Below are 24352 nucleotides of genomic sequence, written 5' to 3'. Positions count from 1 at the left end.
GGATATTCACCAGGAGTGAATTTCATCTCAAGAAACTACTTTGCTCATCCATAAGAAGCAACTCCTCATCTGTTCAAGTTTCATCATGAGATTGCAGCAATTCAGTCACATCTTCAGACTCTACTTCTTAATTCTAGTTCTCTTGCTATTTCCACTACATCTACAGTTACTTCATCCACTGAAGTCTCGAACCCCTCAAAATCATCCATGAGAGTTGGAAGAATCAGCTTCTTAACTCCTGTTAATGTTGATATTTTGACCTCCTCCCTTGAATCACAGATGTTCTTAATGGCATCTAGAATGGTGAATCCTCTCCAGAAGTTTTTTTTAATTTACTTTTGCCCAGATTCATCAGAAGAATCACTATCTATGACAGCTATAGTCTTATGAAATATATTTCTCAAATAATAAGACTTGAAAGTTGAAATTACTCCTTGACCCATTGGCTACATAATGGATGTTGTGTTAGCAAGCATACAAACAACATTAATCTCCCTGTACATCTCCATCAGAGCTCTTGTGTGACCAGGTGCACTGTCAATAAGCACCTTTGAAAGGAATCTTTTTTCTGAGCAGTGGGTCTCAACAGCAGGCTTAAAATATTCAATAAACCATGCTGTAAACAGATGTGCTATCATCCATTCATAGAGCATAAGCAGAGTAGATTCAGCATAGTTCTTAAGGGCCCTAGGATTTTCAGAACGGTGAATGAGCGTTGGCTTCAACTTAAAATCACCAGCTTAGGGTTACCATTAGCCCCTAACAAGAGAGACAGCCTTTGAAGCTTTGAAGCCAGGCATTAACTTCTCATCTCTAGCTATGAAAGTCCTAGATGGCATCTTCTTCCAGTAGAAGGCTGTTTTGTCTACATTGGAAACCTATTATTTAGTGTAGCCAAGTTCATCAATGATCTTAGCTAGTTCTTCTAGATAACCTGCTACAGTTTCTACATTAGCACTTGCTGCTTCATCTTGTACTTTTATGCTATGGAGACAACTTCTTTCCTTAAACCTCACGAACCAACCTCTGCTAGCTTCAAATTTTTCTTCTGCAGCTTCCTTACTTCTCTCAACCTTCACAGACTTGAAGAAGTTAGGGCCTTGTTCTGGATTAGGTTTTGGCTTAAGCGGATGCTGTACAGCTGGTTTGATCTCCTATCCAGACTACTAAAACTTCCTCCACATCAGTAATAAGGCAGTTTCATTTTCTTAACACTTGTGTGTTCACTGGAGTAGCACTTTTAATTTCCTTCAAGAACTTTTCCTCTGTATTCACAACTTGGCTAACTGGAGCAACAGCAAAAGGTCTAGCTTTTGGCCTGTCTCAGCTTTCAACATGCCTTCCTTACTAAGCTTAATCATTTCTATAATAGCTTTTGATTTAAAGTGAGAGAAGTGTGACTCTTCCTTTCACTGGAATACTTAAGAGGCCCTGGTAGAGTTATTCATTGGCCTAATTTCAATTTCAGTATTACTGTATCTCTGGGAATATGGAGGCCTGAGGGGAAGGAGACAGACAGAGAATGGCTAGTTGGGGGAGCAGTCAGAACATACACAACATTTATTCATTAAGTTCGCTGTCTTACATAGGCACAGTTCCTGGCCCCCCCAAAGCAGTTGCAGTAGTAACATCAAAGATAACTGATCACAGGTAACCATAACTGATAAAATAATAATGAAAAAGTATGAAATATTGTGAGAATTACCAAAATGTGACAGAGACATGAAGTAATAAGCACATGCTGTTGGAAAAAATGGTGCCAATAGACTTGCTTGACACAGGGTTGCCATACACCTTCAATTTGTAAAAAAAAAAAAAAAAAAAAAAGTTCAATGTCTGCGAAGCACAATAAAGTACAATAAAACAAGGTATGCCTGTACTGAGCACTCACTACGTGCCAGGAACATTGTCAACAGATTAACATGCATTATTTTATTTAATCCTTACAATAGTCCTATGAGGTAGGTTTTTTAAAAAAATCACCCAAATTTACAGATGCAGTATCTAAGGCTCTCTTCTGGGAGGTATCAAATAACTTGCCCAAGATCACATGACCAGAAGTGGCAGAGCTAAGATTCAAATACAGACCTCATTTCAAAGCCCATACTCTTAACGAGTGCACGATACTGCCTTCCCAATACTTCATAAATCTATTCAATGCTACTAAACTTAAAGGTTTTTAAAGACTCTAATATCACATTAAAAGTTCCCTAAATTTCCTTTTAATAAAAGTAATGAAGATTAGAAATTGTAAGCATATTCTAGAAAAAGAACAAGGAAAAGAAAACGCAAAATGAATTTTAAGCAGGCACAGGCTTCAAATCTATATAAATTATAACACTCTTTCAATGTACTTCTAATATAACTATGGTGACCCTGTTTCCTGAAATATAAATGGAGTTATATGATTTGACAAGCAATCTGTAAAATAAAGTTTCAGAACTGTCCATTAGGGAATCCACCAACTCCTGAACAAAATAAAAGATTATAGCCTCCAAGGTTAGGCACAAAAGATTCTTCTACACAGTCTCAGAAAGCATGGGATATTATGGTCACTGTAATTCTAGCACTTATCACCTATGTATCATCTTTTTAAGTAATTTCAGACTTATAAAAAACTTGTTTAAAAAATTCCTGTATACCCTTTACCCAGATTCCACAAATGTTAATATTTTACCACATTTGCTTTATCATTCATTCTCTCTATATGTACTTTTCTGAAAGGTTTAAGAGTAAGATGCAGACATGATATCCCTTTATCTCTAAATACTTCCATGTGGCACCATTGTATTTTCATCAGTTTTTCACATACCTGTCACTATTATGTCCTCCCCCAACCCTCAAAATGGAAATTATGTTTTGTTAATTCATCTCGCTTTACAAAGACCTGGCACAAGAGAAGCTACCAAAGAAGAAAGTATCATCCCCAAATAAGTGACACATTAGCTACTGTGGTTAGTTTCAAGACAAAGAAACTGAAGAAGTTACAAACATTTCCTGAGCACCCATCCCATGCACGACATTCTATATTGGGTCATTTAAGAAAAACAATAAACCACAAGTTTGGTTCTTTAAAATTTCAAGAACCTAATCTGACCTGAGGTTATGTTTGTGATCATCACTGACATTCTCTACACATTCTTGCTGTGGGTAATTAACACACAGCATCTACTCTAGATACCTTTTTCTAACTCATCAGAGATTATTTTGCTCAATACAAATTATTAATACAAAGGCCATAACCTCTTGATGAAAATGATTTTAAATGAACCACCTAATCACAGTTCCTTACCTAATCACAGTTCCTTGCACGTACTCAAATGTTTGGTGATGATAAGCTATCCTATTAAAATACTTCTACAAAACAGAGACTAGCATCAGTTAGAGCTATTTACTTTTACCAATGTTTGATATTTTTGAAATATTGCTTTAAAAAAGGTAAAGAATATAGTTATTACCTAGACACATGGAGAAAAACACACAAGATATAGGATTTAATTCTGGCTATTCCTGCCCATTTTTAAAGTATAAATTTCCTCTTAAGAATAGGAAGGCAAGACACTATTTTAAGTACTCAATAACCACATATGGCTAGTGGCTACCATATTAGGTGGTACAAATATAAATATTTCCATTGTCCCAGAAAGTTCTACTAGACTGCATTGTTGAGCCATTATTTCTCTATCCTCTTGTAAAAAGCCCTGCATCTTTGAGGTCCATGCCACTCAGCTAAACTACTGCTTCTCAAACTTTAAAGTGAATACAAACCATTGGGGATCTTGTTAAAATGGAGATTCCTATTTAGTAAGTCAAGAGTGAGGCTTGAGCTTAGATATTTTTAACAAGCTCCCATATGATGCCAATTCTGCTGGTCCACAGCCTACACTCTAAGTAAAAAGGAGCTATACTCACTCTTCCCCTCCTTGTTGCTAACAATTACCAACTCCCAATCATTCTACCTCACGCATCAGACTTTCTTTAGCACATAGCTCACAGCCTTTTCTCCATACCAACTCGTGCCATCATCCTGCGTGATTTCACCTGTTCACATGGGCAATCCAAGCAACACCTAGTCACTCAGTTCCTTGATATTCAATGATATCCTCCATCAACCACTGAATTCCTTTAATCACACCAAAACACTTTATAATCACCTAAAATGGTTCTACCTCTGAAATCCCTATGTTACACTTTGGGACTACAAATCCTTGCTTTTCTAAGTACTTTCATTCTCATTATTCTTCAACTTTATCAGGACCTCCATCCAGTCCATTGATGCCTTGCTGATTCTTCTTATTCTCCTGACTTCATTTCCCTCCCTATCTAGCTCACACTTCTCTCTTGCAAATATCCTAAACTCCCTTATCCCTTCACTTCTTTGTTGAATCCACTTGAAAAAATCCCAATTCTGATTTAACCAACCAGCCACTTTCTCTACACTACATTTAGGATCCTGAATTACTGAAGAAAAAGTCACGCAACCTGACTGATGGGTATTACTACATAAATTCATGGTTACAAACCACAACTGGGCCCTCGACCTAATCTGGAAGCCTTACATTTCTCCAGGAAAACTTCCTCTCCCAGTCTTCACAGCTATTCTTTCAAACCTTCTCTCTCCTTCAACTTCCAACCCTCGTACTTCTCCCTACATTCTCCTTTACAGAGAAAACACATTAGATAGGAGCCACCTATCCTCTTCCTACCCTCCTGTTACAGTGGAAATGTCCTCCTATTATAGGTTAATTGTTTTACTTGTGTGCTGAACCTGTTTTCCTGTACCTTCGATCTCTTCCTGCCCATAGCATCTTTTCACATAAGGGTTTATGTATGAACTAATTCTCCCCCTTAAAAAAGGCAAAGCGAACTAAGTGAAATAAGCCAATCTGAAAAGGCTATATACTTTATGATTCCAACTATATGACATTCTGGAAAAGGAAAAACTATGGAGACAGTAAAACTCTCAATGGTTGCCAGAGATTTTGGGGAAAGAAGGGACGAATAGGTGGAGCACAGGGGATTTTTAGGGCAGTGAAACTATTCTGTCTGATACTGTATAGTGGATACATGTCATTATACATGTGTCAAAACCCACAGAATACACCACACCAAGAGTACCTTAATGTAAACTATAGACTTTAGGTGATATTGATGTGCCAATCTTGGTTCATCCACTGTGACAAATGTACCACTCTGGTGTGGGATGTTGATAGTGGGGAAGGCTGTGTCTGTGTGTTAAGGTGGTGGGGGACAGGAGATATATGGGAACTCTGTACTTTCCACTCAATTTTGCTATGAACCTAAAACTGCTCTAAAAATAAAATCTATTAAGGAAAAAACTATTGTTTAATTTCCAACTATTCCCCTGCCCCTTTACAAGCAAACATATTAGAAGGCTTACTTATGTCTCTTGTCTCCAATTCCTCACCTCCCATTTTCTCTGAGGGGCATATTAATGTGGCTTCTTCCCCTACTATCTACCCAAACTATTCTCTAAGGTCACCAATGGCTCTGTCGTCACTGAATCCAATGGATGCTTTTTCAACAACATATCAAGTTGACCATTTCACTCCTTCTGGAACTACTCTCTTCCTCCCTTTGGCTTCTAGGACTTAATGCTAACCTGACTTTCCCCCATCTCTCTAGCCATTCCTTCTCTCCCTTTGCAGACCCATCCTTCTATACCCAGCCGTTAATTATTAAAGTTCCTCAAGGTTCAGTCTTAAGCCCGCTCCTCTTCTGAATTCTATCCTTAGGGGATTTTTCTTCCACTCACAAAGATACAATTATGTATATGCACACTTGGCAATTTTCTATCTCTATCCTGAGAACAAGAACCATATACTCCATCTGCTTATCTGATACTTGGATAGCTCATAGTATCTCAAACTCAACCTTTCAAACTTAACTCATCAACTTTCCCCGTAAGCATGCTCCAACTCTACCATTATTTAAGTAAATGGCACCATCAGTCACCCATTTGCTAATGCCAGAAACCTTGAAGTCATGTCCAATACATCTTCTCCCTCATTCCTATAGCAGAAGATCCACTCCCTAAGTCCTATCAATTCTACTTTCAAATGCTCTCTCAAATCTATTTCTGCTCACCCCATACTTACAACTCTAGTCCAAGCCTTCCACTCACCAGATTCCCGCAATAGGCCATTCTCCCCTGCTTAAAACGTTCAATCGCCTCCTGTTGTCCTTAGGATGGCATCCAAAACCCTTACCCATCTGACCCACGCATTCTTCTCCCAATCTCATCATGTGCCACTCTATCTATCCTTTACTTTCATAGCTTTCTATCAATTCCTTAAAAGCATCAAGTTCCTTCTGTCTCAGAGTTTTCAAAGATCCTGTTCCTTTTGCGTCGAATGTTCATCCAATCCTCTTTAGTCTTTTAAGAATTTAAATGAAATTTCCTCATAGGCCCCCCTGAAACATGTGCTCATGGTATCCTATATTTCTCATTCGTTTATTATAATTCTAACCAATTAATTGTGCAACTATTTATTTAATGTGCATTTCTCAAATTAGACTTCAAGCTCTTTAGAAATAGAGACGAATCTAGTTTATCCTTATATCCCCAATTACCTAGCAGGCCTGGCACATAGTAGGTGAAATAAATTTACAAACTTGTGTATAATTCTAGAGGGACCCTGTCCTCGGTTAGCTGCCACCATCAGTAGGGGAGATATTTTTATCAGAAATATTTTCTTGTATGTTTCAAATCATTTTTTAGGCCATCATTACTAATAGATAAATATATATAGTTCCCGGGACTGGCATTCTATAATAGTCTAGTGACATAGTGACTAGTGACATAGTGACAGCTCAAAATTTCATCCAAATGGCTTAAATACCTTGGGCTATAGATAAAAGAAAAAAATTGTTTCTGCAAACTCATAGTTCATGTTTTTTTTTTTTTCTGAAGCAAAACTGATGGCATGGGTTTTACGTATTGAATATTCAATAATATTTTTATTTATAATGGGAAAATTAAATTACAATATTATACAATTATTCTCAAATTTAATATTTCAAAGCAGTTTATTTAACATAAAGCTAACAAGGCAAACTTAATTAAACAGTATTTATCATATTAAGTATTAGCAAAGTAAGTATTGAGCCACAGATGGCAAACAATCAAGAAATTGCCACAGGTATTAATTCCTCTTTGCTCTAGAGACTTGTACAGTATAATTCTCTAAGACAGTTCCTGAAATACAATCCTATAGCACCCCATCATAAATCACAATCATAAAGTAGAACATATGTTTCCCATTAAAACAAGAGAATAATTGGAAGTTCTGTTCCTGACAAATCACTCAATATCAACTAAATTCCAGCTGAATAAATGTGATAAAAGCCAAAATTCAAAAAATATCAACCCTGTAATACTTTTAAATTGAAAAATTATGCTTCAGGTTCCACAATATGAGTATAAACACACTACATGCATCAATGATACAAGGAGCCCCAATGTTCTATAGATGTATACGTTGAAGCCAAAATTCAAATAAATTGTATCAAAAATTTGAAGTTGTAGCAATCCTGCCAGTTACATTGAAAGAAAAGTTGTCTTGAAAAGTATGAATTTAGATCTAACTATTAAATTTTACAGAGCAAAAAGGCGGTCAAAATTATTCTACTTTACACAGTCTGCAGTGACTTTTCTCTACCACTAGATGGTACTATCAGCTTCAGAATCTAAGGAATAAAACAGGAGCCATCAATATGAAACAGTATATATCAATCATCCTTCTTAAATATCTTAAACGTCCTGTTCCAGTATGCTCATATTCATCAGATCATGAGTCTTAGTCCTCAGATTAACATATATGGTCACTACAATTAAAATTTGAAGTAATGAAAGGTAGGAAAGCTTAATCTTTCACAAGGGAGTTTTTGATTCAATTCTAGAAGTGAGGAAAAACACAGAAGCACTATAAAGGTTTTTCAGTCATACTTTATCACCTCGAAAAATTCTGTTTTTATTATTTATCCAGTCTGTTTACCTTAAAGACTAGATTTTGCTAATGACTGTATTTTTAACCAGCACTTTAAAGTACTTGGATTAATCTGGAGTCCAGAAGTAGAAACAATACTATTTTGTATTATAAAAGCAAAGATCTAAGAGATCAAAAAGAGCCACCAATTTTAATATGCTAACACAAATAATTGGCAAGTTTTTATAAAAGAAACAACTTCCTAAAACAAGTGCTCAAACCATTCTAACTCTAAGCAACATGTTCTCAGAAGCTAACAAAAATTTTAAAGATCTCTAATCTAAATGGAAAGATAGAACAATCTCAGATTAAATCTAAGCCATTTTATATTGCTACTAAAAGTATCAAAACCATCTGTTTGAAAAAGTTTGAAAAAAGTTAGAATTCAATTTGAGAACCTTCCCATATCTTTTTAAAGACCAAGTACAACTTGGCTACGTATATATAAACACGACTAACCTGGTTTTGTATAAATTTAAGTGGAAACAATCATTAAATCATTTTAAAAGTTTCTATTTTCAATTTGGTTACTTATTAACATGCCTGTATTTTTTTTAAAAGTACTACAATGTGAATAAAAATTTAACAGAAAACCTGTTGATCACAAAATGTACTAGTATTCCCAAGTTCATATTATCTGTAATATCTGACAGTATCAAGGATCTCAAATATTACCCTTACAGAAACATGTAACCACTAGCATCATTTCTTACTAAAGATAAATAACTTTTCAATGTACACGTTACAAGAACTTTGGGGTAAACATTTTCTTAAAAATTCAGATCTTGTTTCACTATGCACGTTAGTTTACCCTAACACTTTTCTCAATCATTAAATGTATTTAATATTGAGATATGTCTTATGGTAAAAATAACATAGCATAATTCACTCATATTTTACTCAAATTTCTTCTTGGAACTGAAAAGTGGCTGAACGACGTACCTTCGGAATTATGTGCAGTTTTCTTGTGTTTCCGGCAATAAACCCTATAAAACATTAAGAATTAAAAAATTATCAAGTAAGCAAACTAAACTCATTTTTCAAATTAAGAAAACGAGCAGTACACTTTACCCTATTCACAAGCTAACTACAAAAAATATTATTAAATGTCCTATACCATTTCTCTAAGTATTAAATTCCTTATCAAAATGTCCTTTATGGGATGATGAAATGCTTTGAAACAGGAAAAATTTTTACAAAAGCCTAAATAAAGTATTGTTAAAAAAAACTTAAAGAGAAGTTAAATAATTACATGTAAATTCCTTGTGAAGGTTTCTCTCGTATTTGAGCTTTATCATGCAATGCACAGTGGTAGTGGTATGTCCTGTGACATGTTTTCACATCACAACCAATTGTTGCTCCAGGACAATGGCATAAAGAACACATCTACAGTAAAACAACAAAATAATATTATTAGCATGTGAATTTCTAAGGCTGTGATATCAGGTTAGAGGCATATCAATTTCTGTCAAGGAAAACAAATTGGTTATTGAGAAATTTTGTAATTAATGTAATTTGTCTTGTTTTCTCTCTTAAAAATACTTTGAATAAAATTCTTTAGGGGGCATTTTTTCCCCATGGCTAACACTGACAAAATTAACAGAATATTAATGTCTATTTTGTCATTGTGGTCAAGAGAAAATTTGAAATACTGCAAATCAGTAAAGTGAGCTGTACACAACATTATAAAAGAGTGAGGCCTTTTTTGCATCCAGATCTTCCTGGGTATAACTAACTAGGGAAAATGTCTCATACCAGAAAAAATTTTTCCTTAAAATTTCCACTTAATCAATGAAAATCTTTGGGAAAAAAATCTCACATACTATTTGAGAACCTGATAAATTCATTTTAAAGCGAGGGAAGGAGAGATGATAAAAGACTTAGGTAGTTTTTTTTTTTTCTGCCCTCACTTACTTCAGTTTGAGGGAAGGAAGTTTTTTTTAATACCTCAAGCTCTGAGAATACTTTGTGATGTCAAGTTAATTATACTGTGAAAATATGCTCATCTACTTCAATTTAATCTGTTACTTACCTCTTGTGTTATGAATTGAAGCAAACAGATACAAGAACAAATTCTTTCAACATATTTTAATATACCTTACCTTCTGTTTTTATTGGATAATTCATATGGGTTAACTAGCTCATGCTTTAGATTTAGAAAAAAATTCTTTTAAAAGAAGTACATAATAATTGTTAGCGGTTTTGTTTAACATATCACAGTGTACTGAGTGAACTTTTAATGAGGCGATTTCCTAAGCTAAAAATGCCATTCCAAAATATTAACAGATTCACAATAAGTAAGTCTTAACTTTTAATTTGTTCCTTGCTTGCTAGATACCTTTTTCTAAACTGTTCTCATTCCTCTTTATTAATTTCAACATAAAGAACACTTTCCATCCTAACTTTTAGATTACTTGGCCCCTAAGCAATTTTGGTATACCAAAAGATTAATATGAATTCCAATAAAATTTCTTATATTTTTCTGAACAAGTCAAACACTCAAACTCTCATTCAAGCTATCATTTAAAAAATACTCATATACAAGTTAGAAACAGAAACACTCTCAATACAGGTACTTCTCAGAAAACAGGAGGGCCAGTGCCCATAATTACTACTCAAGAAATACCCCACTTCCTTAAATAAATATAGAAACTTTAAAGTATTACTGTAAAAAGAAATACCCTGTCAAATTATCAAGCAGGGAAAGCTTTTGGATGGCTTATAAATTCTTAAGGACGTAGAGGATTTGAACAGCAGCTTAATTATGAGGTTCTATTATTTTAGTAATTACATATCTGACCAAAAAACAGACTTATTACAGAAATTATGGACAACACAGAGGAACAAAAAGAAAATCTAAAAATCACTCACACTCATCAAGCAGAGATGCCTTGTAAGTGTTACAATGCTTATGTGAAAGTATTTTTCTATATGATTCTACATATACTATTTTGCAACCTAATTTTTTGACTTAATAAATTGAACATTATCCCACATCATTAAGAATTCTACTGCAAGTAGTTTATCTTAAAACTTATTCTAAAACAGATTTGGATTGGTACATCTTTAAAAAAATTACTGAATTCAATTAGCAAGCAAAAAACTAAAAGGAGAGGTGGTATTAAAAATACTGTATTGAGCTCAACATTGGCAAAGACACAGTGAGATGGGCACTCTTGTATACTACTGGAAATTGGTACACGCTCTCTGGAAAGTAATTTGCCTTATTTATTAAAGGCTTTTTAAAAGTTTGTATTCTCTGATTGAGTAATTTTACTTCTATAAATCTAGTCTAAAAAATAATCAGACTCAAGCAATTAATGTACAAGCATATTTATTGCAGAATTATTTAGAACAGTCCAAAATGTATAACCATTTATGGAAAACAACTAAAAAATGTTTAAATAAATTATAGTACACCCATGTGAAGAAATATTCTACAGTCACTCTTTTCAAAGAAATTCTAATGGCATAGAAAAGATTTATGTATAATGTTAAGGGAAAAAATGAGGCAGGATACAAAACTATGTGAATTATGATCCCAAGTATGTTTATAACATATATTCTTTAAAAATAGGTAGAAGTAAATATAGCAAAATGCTGAGTGGCTATCTCCAGGTAGCTGGTTTTCTTCACAATTTCCTATATTTTCTGATTTTTCTACAATGGGAAAAAGTACTTTTATATGCAAAAAAAAATTATTTAAAAAGACATATTGGGAATACTCTAGCAAATGCTTCCAATACCTGTCTCTCAGTTTGGTGAGAATAAGACGGAAACCAAAAGCCCAAAATATATCAAAATTGTTTTGGGCTGGTTATAAATTCAAATCTGCCAAAAGTAATTCGTTTCAGGCTGCTATAGTGAAATAAAGCCATTTTGCAAATAACCACTTAACTATGGCAACTTTGGACAGATAATTTTTTTAAAAAGCTTATTTATTTTTATTGTTAGTTTAGCTCAAGGAAGAAGAACAAGAGGAAGACATACCAATAAAAATATTTTCAGAGTAGAAAATTCTTTTCAAGATTAGGAGTAGGAATTTTGCTGAATTAGAATTCATAGGATCTATTTTATGCAACATTCATATACAAGCAAATTTCTGGTAAGGTACTAACAAAAATAGCAAAAAGTGTCCATAATAAAACCAAAATACAAAGTTTACATTTGCTTGCTTACCTATGAATGCAAAAAGGAAAAATAACTGCTGTGTTTAAGTCTACTATGCTATATTCCTAAAATAATCCTTTTTACCTGAACTCCTATGAGACTGAAGATACACAGTGTTCATTTTGGCTCTTGCCATTTTACTCCCTTATATGGCTGATTATCGTTATAAATGTATAGATTTTATCCATCAATTCCTTCTAGACTGTTTTTCTTTTTTGAAAACTAACACTGTGCCTTATGCAGTAGTCCTCAATAAATCTGTTGATTGTAAGCTTATTCTGTTATTGAAGAATTTTTAATATGGCATATTTTTCTCATTCATGTTTCTAATACTTGCAGATTTAACATAATTATCTTCAGGTACTTCTAAAAATATTTAAACAGTCTGACCTAGGATTGGGAATGGTGAAATTGGGGAGAACAATCCAGTTGAAGGGGCACAGAGTGAGCAGTAGCAAGAATGTTTGGGGTACAAGATCAGCAAGGCTGAGAACTAAGAAGAGATAAAAAGAAAAATTAAAGAAGCTGGGAAACCAGATAGGTGGCTAGTGTGGGCTTTTTTTTTTTTAATGTTATGGGAAATAAAACCAAAGGAAACAGGCCTTCTCTTGAAAAAAAGTAGAATTATTGGAAAATGGGCCCCCTACCACCACTACCACCAACACAAGGCACCAGTTGGTTGTACCCTAGTAATGACATCCAGTATTCCCCTTTACACAAAACATTTGCTCTCCAATTTGCCACAGTCCCTGATGGGCCCTCAGCAGAGTGACTATCAGCTGCCATTTCTCATTATGCTTGCACTGTATCCATGGCTCCCTCAAACGTGGGAGAATCGAAGTTAACCTGACAGGCACATGTTTTTCCAGAGCAATGGTAGACCTCCCCCACCCCCTAAAAAAAAAGGCATGACCCACATATAAAATATTCTGTTGAGGGCTAATTTCCTGTCCCCAACTTAGGTATAAATGTTAGTTCTCAGTGTATCCTGCTTGTATCCTGATATCAAGTTCTTGGTTTAAATAAAGGTGAAAACTTCACAGATAATGATTTTTCTTTTATTCTTACACCTCTATTTAGTTAGCTACCCAGTAAACCCAGTAAACCTCAATAATTTCCAGCTCCAAATTGGGGAGATTGGGAAAAAAGGCCCTGTCCTATTACAGATATTTGCATGGCATCTCCACAGTATTGTTTGAAAAGCTACATTAACTTAAGGTTAAGTTGTGTCACATAAGCACAGTCTCAAGGAGCCGACGCACAGATGAAAGAGGAAATAAGTCACGCATGAGAGGAGACACAAGGAACTAAAAGGACCATGACTTAGTTAAAGTCTGGTAGAAGCCAGAGTCTGGAACATACCTACTCCTCAGTCAACTGAACTAGGCCAGGACTGAAATTCACTTTGCAAAAAAAGCCTTAAAGAACAAAAGTGAAAATACTGCTTTTTCAGTGGCTATAGGGGAGTAAAACTAAAATGAGATTGCCAGCTTCTAGGACAGGCAGAAAGAGAAGGCTTTTGGGGAAAAGCTGGAACCTGAAGGTTAGATAGAGCCACAGGGAAGGGAGGGAGGAAGGGCTTTCTACAACTTAGCTTTGTCCAGCTTAATTGCCGCATATTTACTATGCATGCCATTAACTGATTAGCAGCATATACATACAAATTCTCACTGCCAAGTAGTCACTACTCTCAAGAAACCTGTTCCGGATGCAGAGAGAATGTAAAGGAGGGTACAAAAAGAGGCCAGCTTCTTGAGCCTGTAGGCAAAGAAAAAAATGCCAGAAGCACTTGGACCAGGGAACAGGGTACCAAGGATATTTTCACAGGAGATACAAACCAAAAATAAAGTGAGAGCAGCTCTCCTTACAAAGGTGTTTGGTTTTATTGCTTTGTTTTTAATAACAGATGGTTTTATTGCTTTCTTTTTAATAACATATAACATTATCTCCAATAAAAACTAGAAAGCAGGACCGTACAATTGGGGCAAGTTTTCAGAAATGCCCCCAAAATGCTCCCTAACTCCTGGTTCATTGCTTTATTTATAGTAGTACCTCACACATTCAAATAATTAGAGAATAGAATGGCCTCTGAATTATCTGGTTAACTGTCAGAGCTGTCCAATTTATCTGTTAAAAATTCCTAAAAAGAATGCCACTTCATGGGAGGGTGGAACATGAACTGATAACTGTTTCTGTTTGATCCTACAGCTACTATTTTTTTTAATCATTTTTTTTTGGTCTAAGGTATTTGTTATAGCATATTTTTTTAAATACAGCATTTTGAGTGAGGTCTCATAAAAACACGAACACTACTTAAAAAGTCTAAATGGAAAGCTAGAAAGCATCAATGAAATCTGAAAGCTGTAAAAGTCATTGAAAAGTGATAGGCTGCTTGAAAAATAGATTAGGACCTTAAATTCCAGGTGCTTCTAAAAAATAGGGCTGCTGAAAAGTACTTGTTAAGTTTTTACTAGAGTAACAGACTAAATCTAAGCAGTTACTGAATAGATCATTTCAGACATCTTAGAAATTGGAGGGAAATGAACTAAGCCCTATCAAGTTCTTACTTAACCTAATCTCCTGAACTTGCTCTGAATATCACATACTCCAACTCCATCCAACTTTCTGAATCATGATTGATGAGGAATATAAACTCTCTTATTGGCGCTCCTGAATTTTCTTTTGTTTATCTGAAAGGTTCAGACAGACATTTTCTGAGCTCAGATCTTTATGTTTAGGCTCTTCTCAGGTATGGGTTTTTTTCCAGCGGAGGGTACCCTAAACTGCCATGCTGCTTGTGATATTTTAACTGTGAAGAACACCAAATATACATCCACACTCAAGTAAGTACCAAGACATCCCCCAAAACCAGACATAAGTTATTTTATATTATTGGTTTTGGTTCTCCTCCATTAGCATAAATGAATGAGAATTATTAACATATAATGACATTAATTTACAGTATTCCCAATTACAAAAAAGTATTTAAAAACCATACATTTAAAAAAATAAACTTATTCAGTAATAGCCAAAGACCCAATTTTCTCCATCATTACACTTGGAGTTTCTACTTTTGACCTTACATCCATTCTGCTTAATCACCTCTGACAGGTAAGATATCTGCATACATTAAAATTAATCTGCATGTCATAATTGGAGCTTTCTAAAAAAATTCATATTTATCTGAATATATTCACAATGCATGTTCACCTAGTTACACAGATGACAGTGAGGCCACTGAAAAAATCTTCAGGACGAAAATTTACCCTTTTCCTCCAAAAATACCCTAAGGCAGGTGTCCTGTAGGCCCAATCCAGCCTGCTACTTGTTTTTGTAGATAGAGTTTTATTGCAACACAGCTACCCTTATTTCTTTGTGTATTGTCTGTGAATGCAACTCAGATCATATGGCTTGCAAAACCTTAAATATTATCTGGTCCTTTACAAAATTTTGGCAACCCCTGACCTAAGGCAATGGTCCATAACCAAGGGTGTTCATCAAAAATCACCCGGGGACCTTTTACAAAAGACACCTGTCTGCAACCTCCACCCTCCACCCCTTTTTATGATTTAGTAGAGTTAGTTAGGGACCACTGCTCTAAGGATTTATTAGCACCAATAGAAACCTGGCATCTTCTGCTTTTATGAACACAGACAGCAAAGTAGCATCATTCTATATGCTCAAAGTAGCATCATTCTATATGGGCAGCACACCATTTTGCCCTTACTGGATACTATATGAGCCACATTCTCCACTTCAGGTAGCACTTGCGTTTAGTATTTATTTAATATTTTTGACCACTTCTTCCTCCTTGAAACTCTTCCCCCTTTGACTTTCACAGCATCACTCTCTTGGTGGAACACATTTCAAATGTCACTTTCTATGGAGCCTCTGACTTCTCAGAATTAATTGTGATCCTCTTTCCCAGATCTCCTATGGCACTGTTTACATAGGTCTAAGGCTATACCACATTTATTCATGTTTATATTCAAAGTGGCTACTAGCATTATGCTTGGTACAAAGTTGGCACTCAATTAAGTATTTGATAAATAAACAGATGGATGAATTCTAGACTCTATATGATATGGGGGCCTTGACAAATATGATGCCTAAGGAAACAACAAAAATATTAGTAACACCATAGTGGGAGAGAGAAGGTTGAAGAAACATGAGAACTCTCATGTTTGAGGCATACACAGCTCTTCATCATCCAGAAGAAATAACCAACCTGATTTTTCCCTCTAGATTGCTCTCCTCCCTTTTCAAACTGCTAAAAGCTGCAAACAACACAAAAACTTTGATTAACCAAAACGAAGGAATTTTATGCTATGCCATGACTTCTCTGGTCAATTTACTAGCCCATTATTTAAGGCTTCACACTATTATTCAATTGAACCCCTTTCCATCTTCAAATTCAACCAAAAATGAGTGCCCACTTATTAGAATGCTACTGAGCACAAGCACCATGCTAAGTGTTTTCCATGCATTACCCCTACATAATCCTACCCCAGGCAAACAGAATACAGTCTTACTCTCCCAGAGTCCACAAAGCTGTAGAGAAGAAAGGCTTGCACCTGTGTACCAAATACAATGCATATTGTGTTATACTGTATGACAGAGGCAAAGTATAAACTTTAAGCTAGACCCCAAAAAATGTTAAGAAGCAGCTAGGAGGAAAAGGGAACCACAAGCAGAGGTGAACATCAGTACATGCACAGCAGTGAGGACAAGCAGAGAGAGGATGTTGGGGAAACTGAAAGAAGAAAGAATGAGATAAGGATGGAAAAGGCAGGTTAATATAGGACTCGTGAATGGCAGGCTAAAGTCTCTGGATATTATTTTGTATGCAGTAAGGGATCATTAAAAGTTTTGAGTTAGGGAATGACATTAGCTTTTAAAAGAAGAGATCAAGTAACTCCCAGAAGTATGTTGGAAGGATGGGAAGAGGAAGACTGGATATAGGGTAGCATTAAGAAAGAAAAAAAGGCATAGACATCCCAGAAATAGAATCAACATGACTGATGTGGAAGGAGGAGGAATTGAAGGTAAAGAAAGGATGCAGAAAGAGAATCCAGTTCAGGGTGCAGAGGTGATGAATACTGGTTTAGACAGGTTGAGTTTAAGATACCCACAGGACATCTATGTTGAGCAGATATGCTGCCATCACACTTCATTTTTTACAGTGACTATTGTGTATCATTTGTCTCCTGGGAAATCCTCCTTTTCCCTTTCCCATTCTCTCCTATCAGAGTTGAAATTCCTGTCTAATGTTTAAAGATCCTGCAATTATCTCACTTTACTCAACTCCAATCCATTACTGCCTCTCTCAATGGCCCATTCTGGTATGGCTAACCTATTTCCTAGACTCGTTCAATTATTTATTTATGTTTATTTTATTTTAATTTTTTTAGAGAAAGGGTCTTGGCTCTGTTACCCAGGCTAGAGTGCAGTGGTGTGATCATAGCTCACTGCAACCTTGAACTGGGCTTAAGCAATCCTCCTGCCTCAGCCTCCCAAGTATCTGGAACTATAGGCACATGGCACCACACCCTGCTAATTTTTTTTAAATTTTTTGTAGAGACAAGATCTCACTATGTTGTCAGGCTGGTCTTGAACTCCTGGGCTCAAGCGATCCTCCAGCCTTGGCCTCCCAAACTGCTGGGATTATAAGGATGAGCCACCGTGATGGCCTCATTCCATTTTTGAAAACTTATCAGCTCTAGGAAGCCATCTTAACTTCCTAAATAGGCAAGACTCCTCTCAAACAGAACAATAAAAAGGTGTATACTATGAATGTCTTATATGCAGAGTCATGGCATGCCCAATATCTAGATCATAAACTCTCAGACACCCTGTTTCCCTGGGGTGCCAAGCATTCCACTTGTGCTGAGTAAATAACTAAATAAAGTCTACGTATAATTGGTCTTTTTATTTTCAGAGGCTACAAAAAAATATCTTGAGGGTAATAATCAGAACATTCTTTCATAGGATGTGTACAGGATTTTTGTCCTAAAAATTAACAAAATAATGCTATTAACAGATTAATGTTCTGATTCCTATCTGATTATCTCCTAAATTCAGGAATACTTCCATCTTTATTTGAAAACTACTTAAACCCTAATCCCTGTATTTTTTAAAAAGTGATTTTTGGGTTGGGTAGCTTAGAAGATAGTTTAGTATAACCTGGCAATGAGGAGTTCTGGCTTTGGAGTCAACTGGCCCAGGATTCAAGTCTCAGCTCTGCCACTTACTGGCTATATGACCATAGTAAGGTTACTTTACTTCTTCTCTAAGCCTCAGTTTTCTCACGTATACGGTGAAAATGAATACTTTTCTATCTCACAGTATAATTGTGAGTATTAAATAGGATCATGTATTTAAATTACTTAGCTTAGTCACTGGCACATATTAAGTGTTCAACAAACGTTAGCTATTTCTTTCTTTTTTTTTTTTTTTTTGGTAGAGACGGGGTCTCACTCTTGCTCCGACTGGTCTCGAACTACTGAGCTCAAACAATCCACCCACCTCGGCCTCCCAGAGTGCTAGGATTACAAGCGTGAGCCACCACACTCGGCCTTTTTTTTTTATGTATAAAGTTATCTCTACTACTAGAAAAAATATTAAAAAAATGCTCACAAAGTTTTATAAGACACATAAGTAAAATTTAGTTTGAAAAAGGGAAAGTTTAGGAGTGACCTAAAGACAGCCATCAAGAAAGGAAAAAAAAAATCAAATATTTCTTTAAGGGAAGGAGACAGACTTACAATAAATTACTTTAAATTAAGAGAGATACTTGAGTTATACAGAAGGATGAATTTCTCAGTTCTGAAGAGTTATATATTACTGGTCCTGTTTCAGGTTACTTGGGTAGGAAACACAATTTCTTGACATATTTAGGGACAGGGCAGACAAAAGTCTTATCTTGGATAGCTTGTAGGATCTTGCCTAAGGGTAAGGAAGGTGAACTAAATGGCCTTTTGAACTCTTTGTTTTTACAGTCTGATATGTATCTGACACAGGTACCAATTAGAATAGTAGCTATCCAAAGAAGATCCTCTTGGTGATCTCACCACCTATCTTCATCCAGAAAGAGTATGTTCTTGAAATATACTCCTTAAGTGTTTCCTTAAACAAATTCAAAAAAGCAATGATAATTCATAATTTTACTTGGAAATTTGCATTTTTTGGCTAGATGTCTGGAGAATAAGAATAGACGGTACAGATGTGGTATCTCCATATGGATTCAGTAGGAACTGGAAATCATTCTGGAAAAATATATATCTGTCCAAACTGCAAAAACAGGGCCTCAAATGATAAATGCCTCAGTACTCTGGCCAATTTTTCCTGGTCTATCTTGGTGCTATATATTAATACTTAAAGATGATGTAAAAGAAATGAATATGTTCATGCAGAATGGCTTTCCTTCACTGATCTTTGTGGCTGATGTGAAAACCTTGGAAAATTGCCTATGGCAGCAAGAACACAGAAATCACACACCCACACCTCCTGCTCTACTGAGCCCTCCCAGCCTCCCAAAACTCCGACCCACCTGGCCACCAACAGACATCGGCTTTTGCCTCAAGGCCCAGTCTCTTATCTCTGTTCTTTTCTTTGAGGCAAATGAGCAACTTTGGAGCCAATACCAGGTATAGACTAAAATCTGTCTTGAAAGCATTCAGGGGCCAGTACTCCTGTTTTCAATGATTTTCAATGATTATTCATGACCTACTTTTCACCCAGAAATCCAGATCAACAGGAGCCAGGGCAAACAGGCTCACAGGATAAAAATGCCTTAAAAAGTCAATCAGGGAAGCTGATTATCTAGTTTATATGTAGTTTATCTAGTTACATAAAGCTCATCACGTTTTTTTCTCCCCTCCTATTTGATTTATAGCCCTTTTATTGCTTAGACCAATCTACACAAAGAAAAGTAGAGAAGAAAACTAAAATCTGGAACTTTGGTTACTTAATAGCATGTCGTGCAAAAACAGTATAATGAAAGGAGCACCACTGAAGGCAAAAAGGAATCTTAAAAATTATTTAAAAGTTAAATATGCAAATGCTGCCCTCCTATTTCCTATATAAGTTATTTAAATTCTGACATTTTGGGGAAAGGCAAAGGAGCAAAGTAATACACCCAGGCCTGAAAGTTCTCCCCTCTGCCACTATTCCTCAACTCTAGATCTCCACAGTCTCAAAAACGGCATCTGAAACTCCTTTTCTAAGGTAACTCTTTGTATCTTTTGTAGCACTTTTTAGTCGTGCAACATTACCGTTTAGTTACATAATGTGTTACATAGTGGCAGCCATTAAAAAAATAGGCCTCCTGACTTCTTGGCCCAGCATGCTTTTCCTTAGCCTACAATGATATCAGCAAGGTCTTATTTTTATTTATAAACGGTAACTACAGTGGTGGCTACTATTTATCAGGTCCTAACTATGTCCTAAGCACCAGGTTAAATCCTATACATTCTCTCTTTTAATCCTGGCAATAATTCTGGAAGGCAAGTGCTGTCATTATCCTCTTTTTGCAAGTAAAAAAAACATGGCCTAGAGAAGTAAATAACTTACTCGGGGTCACCCAGCTAGTAGGTGACAGAGCTGAGATGCTGTTACTATAGCTTGTGTTCTCAACCCCCAATACTGTTCCACTCCCTAGATCAAGGAACAAGTTTAGTTATTTATAATACACTGCATTTAGGGAACAAATTTCACTCCCTATAACATTAAAAATTAATCAAAACAATTTATAACAGGGAAACCTGCATAAAGTTCTGATGTTTTCTTAACAAATGAATCCAAATAAGTTAAATCTCCATTGAATTTAGCAATGCTGCCAGATGTATGCTCCCGCTTCATGTAACATGTAAAAACTAGGCACTGCATTTGTTAATAATATTTCAACATTAGGGGCCCAAACTGCTCCTGTTCTGACTACAGGAGCCATGTTAAGTGACAAAAATGCTAACAAGTCAGGATACAGAAGCATTTTCCAGTGATATTCACAATGCCAAGGAATAAATAATGGAGTAATAAGGTTTACAGCACAACCACTTTCAAGTAAATAGCATTCTTTCTTTGTATCTGCATTTGTTTTAATGACTAGGAAATAAAAACATAGTGCTCTGGTTCTCAGAAATCAGCACACTACAGTACCACGATGAAATCTAAAACCACCAAATAAAAATCACATTTTTAAAAATGAAGCTTTCTATTACTACCTACAGTTCTGGCGGTGAGGAAGATAAACTTTCACAGTTAAGGTCTTACTACAACAAAAACAGTCTGACATCTGGATCCTCATTTGTACCAATACTGGTACTAGGATTTGAGACTAGTTATCCTAAAGCAAATCTCAAATGTTATCTTTGAACTTATATTTCTTCATATTGATTTTTATCTAATACTAAAAGACTGACTACATTTCAGAACATATTACTCCTGATCATCAAAATGATAGCACCCATCTTCTCATCACCATTTCATCCAAAAACTACCATTTCAAATTCTTTGTCAAATAAGAGAGTATTCAGTGACTAAGAACATAGATCTATGTTCTGCCAAACCCAGATTTAAAATAATGGAACACTTAATAGTGAAGCTACTGAAGGTACATTTATGGATGTAATTTCAATAAAAAGTTCAAATGAGAAAACCAAATGAAAATAAATCCTTCCATTAATTGTTTCAAAGTAAACCATAGTGTGTCATAAATACCAATTGAGATGACACTATGTTTCTAATAAAGCATATAATATCTTGCCAGTCTGGTTACTGGTAGCAAAGACAACTACAGGAACATCACTCTAGCATAGCTTCACAAAAACTCCTGCAATATTCACTGAAAGTTGTTCAAAGTCATAAATACCGTTTTATATAGCTCAACCACAGTAAAATACTTTGTTCAACAAGTGCTAACATTTCCTCTTGAGAGGGTACTCTCATCTTCATTTGTAATGACAACAACTTTATTATAGAAGATGAAAACATATCAGAATTATGAAAACTATATTTGAATGAACACACAATACACTCAAATTAAGCAAACTGCTTGTTTTCTAAGTAAATAAAGCTTCCAAGAAAATTTTAATTATTTTTGAAAGAATTGAATAATATTGATTTATTCCTTTTTGTTGAGTGGTAAGTAAGTTAAACCCAGCCTTGAATTTTGCTGGCTCAGAAAAAAAGCCTGCAATTTAAAATTAAACTCAGTTAATAATGCAATACACTCTAAAATAAGCAATTTCCTCCATAATGAGTTTAAAATAATTTTTATTCTCAAGAGGCAGAAATACCAACTTACCAGCTTCGTGCCTCTTTTAATTTCCTTTTGGACATCTTCAATAGAAAATCCACCAAGACTTTCATTATCAGAGTGTGATGATACCAAAGCAGATGAAAAGAGCTATAAATTACATTTAAAAAAAATTAAGGTTCATATATAAATTAATTACAGCAAAACAGTGAATAAGATGTTAAATTTAAAAGGATATTTTCTAGTAAAAATGGCATAGTATTAGTGATAAACCATTGCTTAAAAATTTAACTGAGTTTGTTTTTTTTTTTTTTTTTAGTATTCAGGAATATTCACGTGTTATTAAGATTCTTGTAAATGGTTTCAAGGTCTCTTGGTTGCTGCCCGTATACTTACCATGCACTTATGGTGTGCTGCCACCTTCTGGTTTTCAGATATTAGTAATTGTCCACATTCCTTGTCTCTATTTGACTTACAAAAGCCACATTTGCGCTGTCTTGTAGGCCCTTTTTTCTGTTCAACTGAGCTTGACATGATTTTTAAATTGCCTTTAGAATGCCACTTTAAGCCTCAAGAAATGCTACAGAGAATAAAAAAGGCAACAAAATAGTTAATTTTGTTTCAAAATCTGTTTATATATATTCATGTAAATTGTTTAATGTTTGACCTAGGTTTTAATATACACATTTTAAAATGGCTATTTAGTATAGATAGATGAATCAATATTAAAACCTAAGATACTTCCATAAAAAATACAAATAGATAACTAATTAAAGTTTAGAGTAATTGAGAAAAATCAAACTGCTCCCAAATTAGGTGATATGTGAAATAATTAGAACTATTTCTATGTGGATAACAATGTACAATGTACAATGGTAAATCATCGCCTGCTGGCATAATTAATGTAAAATATTTTTCATGTATAGCTAGGTGCCCCTTCAAGGAGACAAAGAATTACATATCTAAGAACAGAGCAAAAACTACTAAGAAAACTACAAAATATTCAGAGGGAACAGAATTCTATAATTGCACGATTTCTTAAAGTTCATATGTTGATGCAACAAATAAATTAAAATGAATTTGCTAAACTATGACCTTGGAATGCTTATTTTTAAAACTGGAATTATTTCTGAGTTTTAAAAAATCATGTATATGTCTTTAATAAATTATCTTTTACAATTCTATTCCTTGTTCAAGTAAAGAAAAAACTAAGCTTCAAACAGTCTATCCAAGAATGCAGGCTTTAGGACCCAATTATTTATAAAACAAACATATTATATGAGTCTGAGATTTATTCCAAATCTGCTTATTAATTAAAGTCACAAACTGATAATGGTCTTCTAAATGCAGTAACTTCCATACTTAAATTAGTAATATTGTGTACAGGAAGAAATGTTTTTCGGTCACATTTTAATTATAGATAGCACAGTATAGTCAGAAAAGGGAAGAAAAGCTCTAACATGAAGGTTTCAGATTTAGATCATCAATTTCAACATGGATTCTTCTGAACAATACTAAACAAATTTAAAATCAGTTATTTGATTTGTGTAGCTTTCCCAAATCAACAGAACTAAGCAGTTCAAGACCCATAAACAAAACACTTCGCAATCAATAAAATTTCAAACTTTTGTCTTAAAATTAATTTACTAAATTCTTTCCATTTTTCTATATATTTGAACATTTTCACATTACTATGTTAAAAAAGCTGACTAACACTACAGTGCAGCTTTCTGGAAGCATTTGCTCACCAACACGAACAGTAGCAGCTGGATGCCAGCAAGGTAGTATGAAAACCATTCAGTAATTTTCAATATAAAAATGCAGATACTTAATCAAAATTTAACATGAAGCCACAAAGAAAACATGTCTTCTCATCAATTTATATCTAGGATTTTCTTTTTAACAAAACTTCAAAGGC

The 24352-nt window shown here is 34.9% G+C and overlaps 1 protein-coding gene across 1 annotated transcript in view; it reads right to left on the bottom strand.

Moving 5' to 3' along the window:
- Positions 1 to 23020, bottom strand: part of PHF6 (PHD finger protein 6) — a 39886-nt gene extending 16866 nt beyond the window's left edge. The window contains exons 1-4 of the mRNA XM_012653489.1: positions 22831 to 23020; positions 22483 to 22584; positions 9262 to 9395; positions 8952 to 8995 (exon numbers count right to left, since the gene is read on the bottom strand). Coding sequence (XP_012508943.1) covers positions 8952 to 8995; positions 9262 to 9395; positions 22483 to 22584; positions 22831 to 22968 — 418 coding nt within the window. The 5' untranslated portion in view covers positions 22969 to 23020. The remainder of the gene's footprint in view (positions 1 to 8951; positions 8996 to 9261; positions 9396 to 22482; positions 22585 to 22830) is intronic.
- Positions 23021 to 24352: the final 1332 nt, after the last annotated feature.

The sequence above is a fragment of the Propithecus coquereli genome, unplaced genomic scaffold (assembly GCF_000956105.1).
Source record: "Propithecus coquereli isolate 6110/MARCELLA unplaced genomic scaffold, Pcoq_1.0 Scaffold42, whole genome shotgun sequence".
NCBI classification, from domain to species: domain Eukaryota; kingdom Metazoa; phylum Chordata; class Mammalia; order Primates; family Indriidae; genus Propithecus; species Propithecus coquereli.
This window is presented reverse-complemented; position numbering and strand designations above follow the sequence as displayed.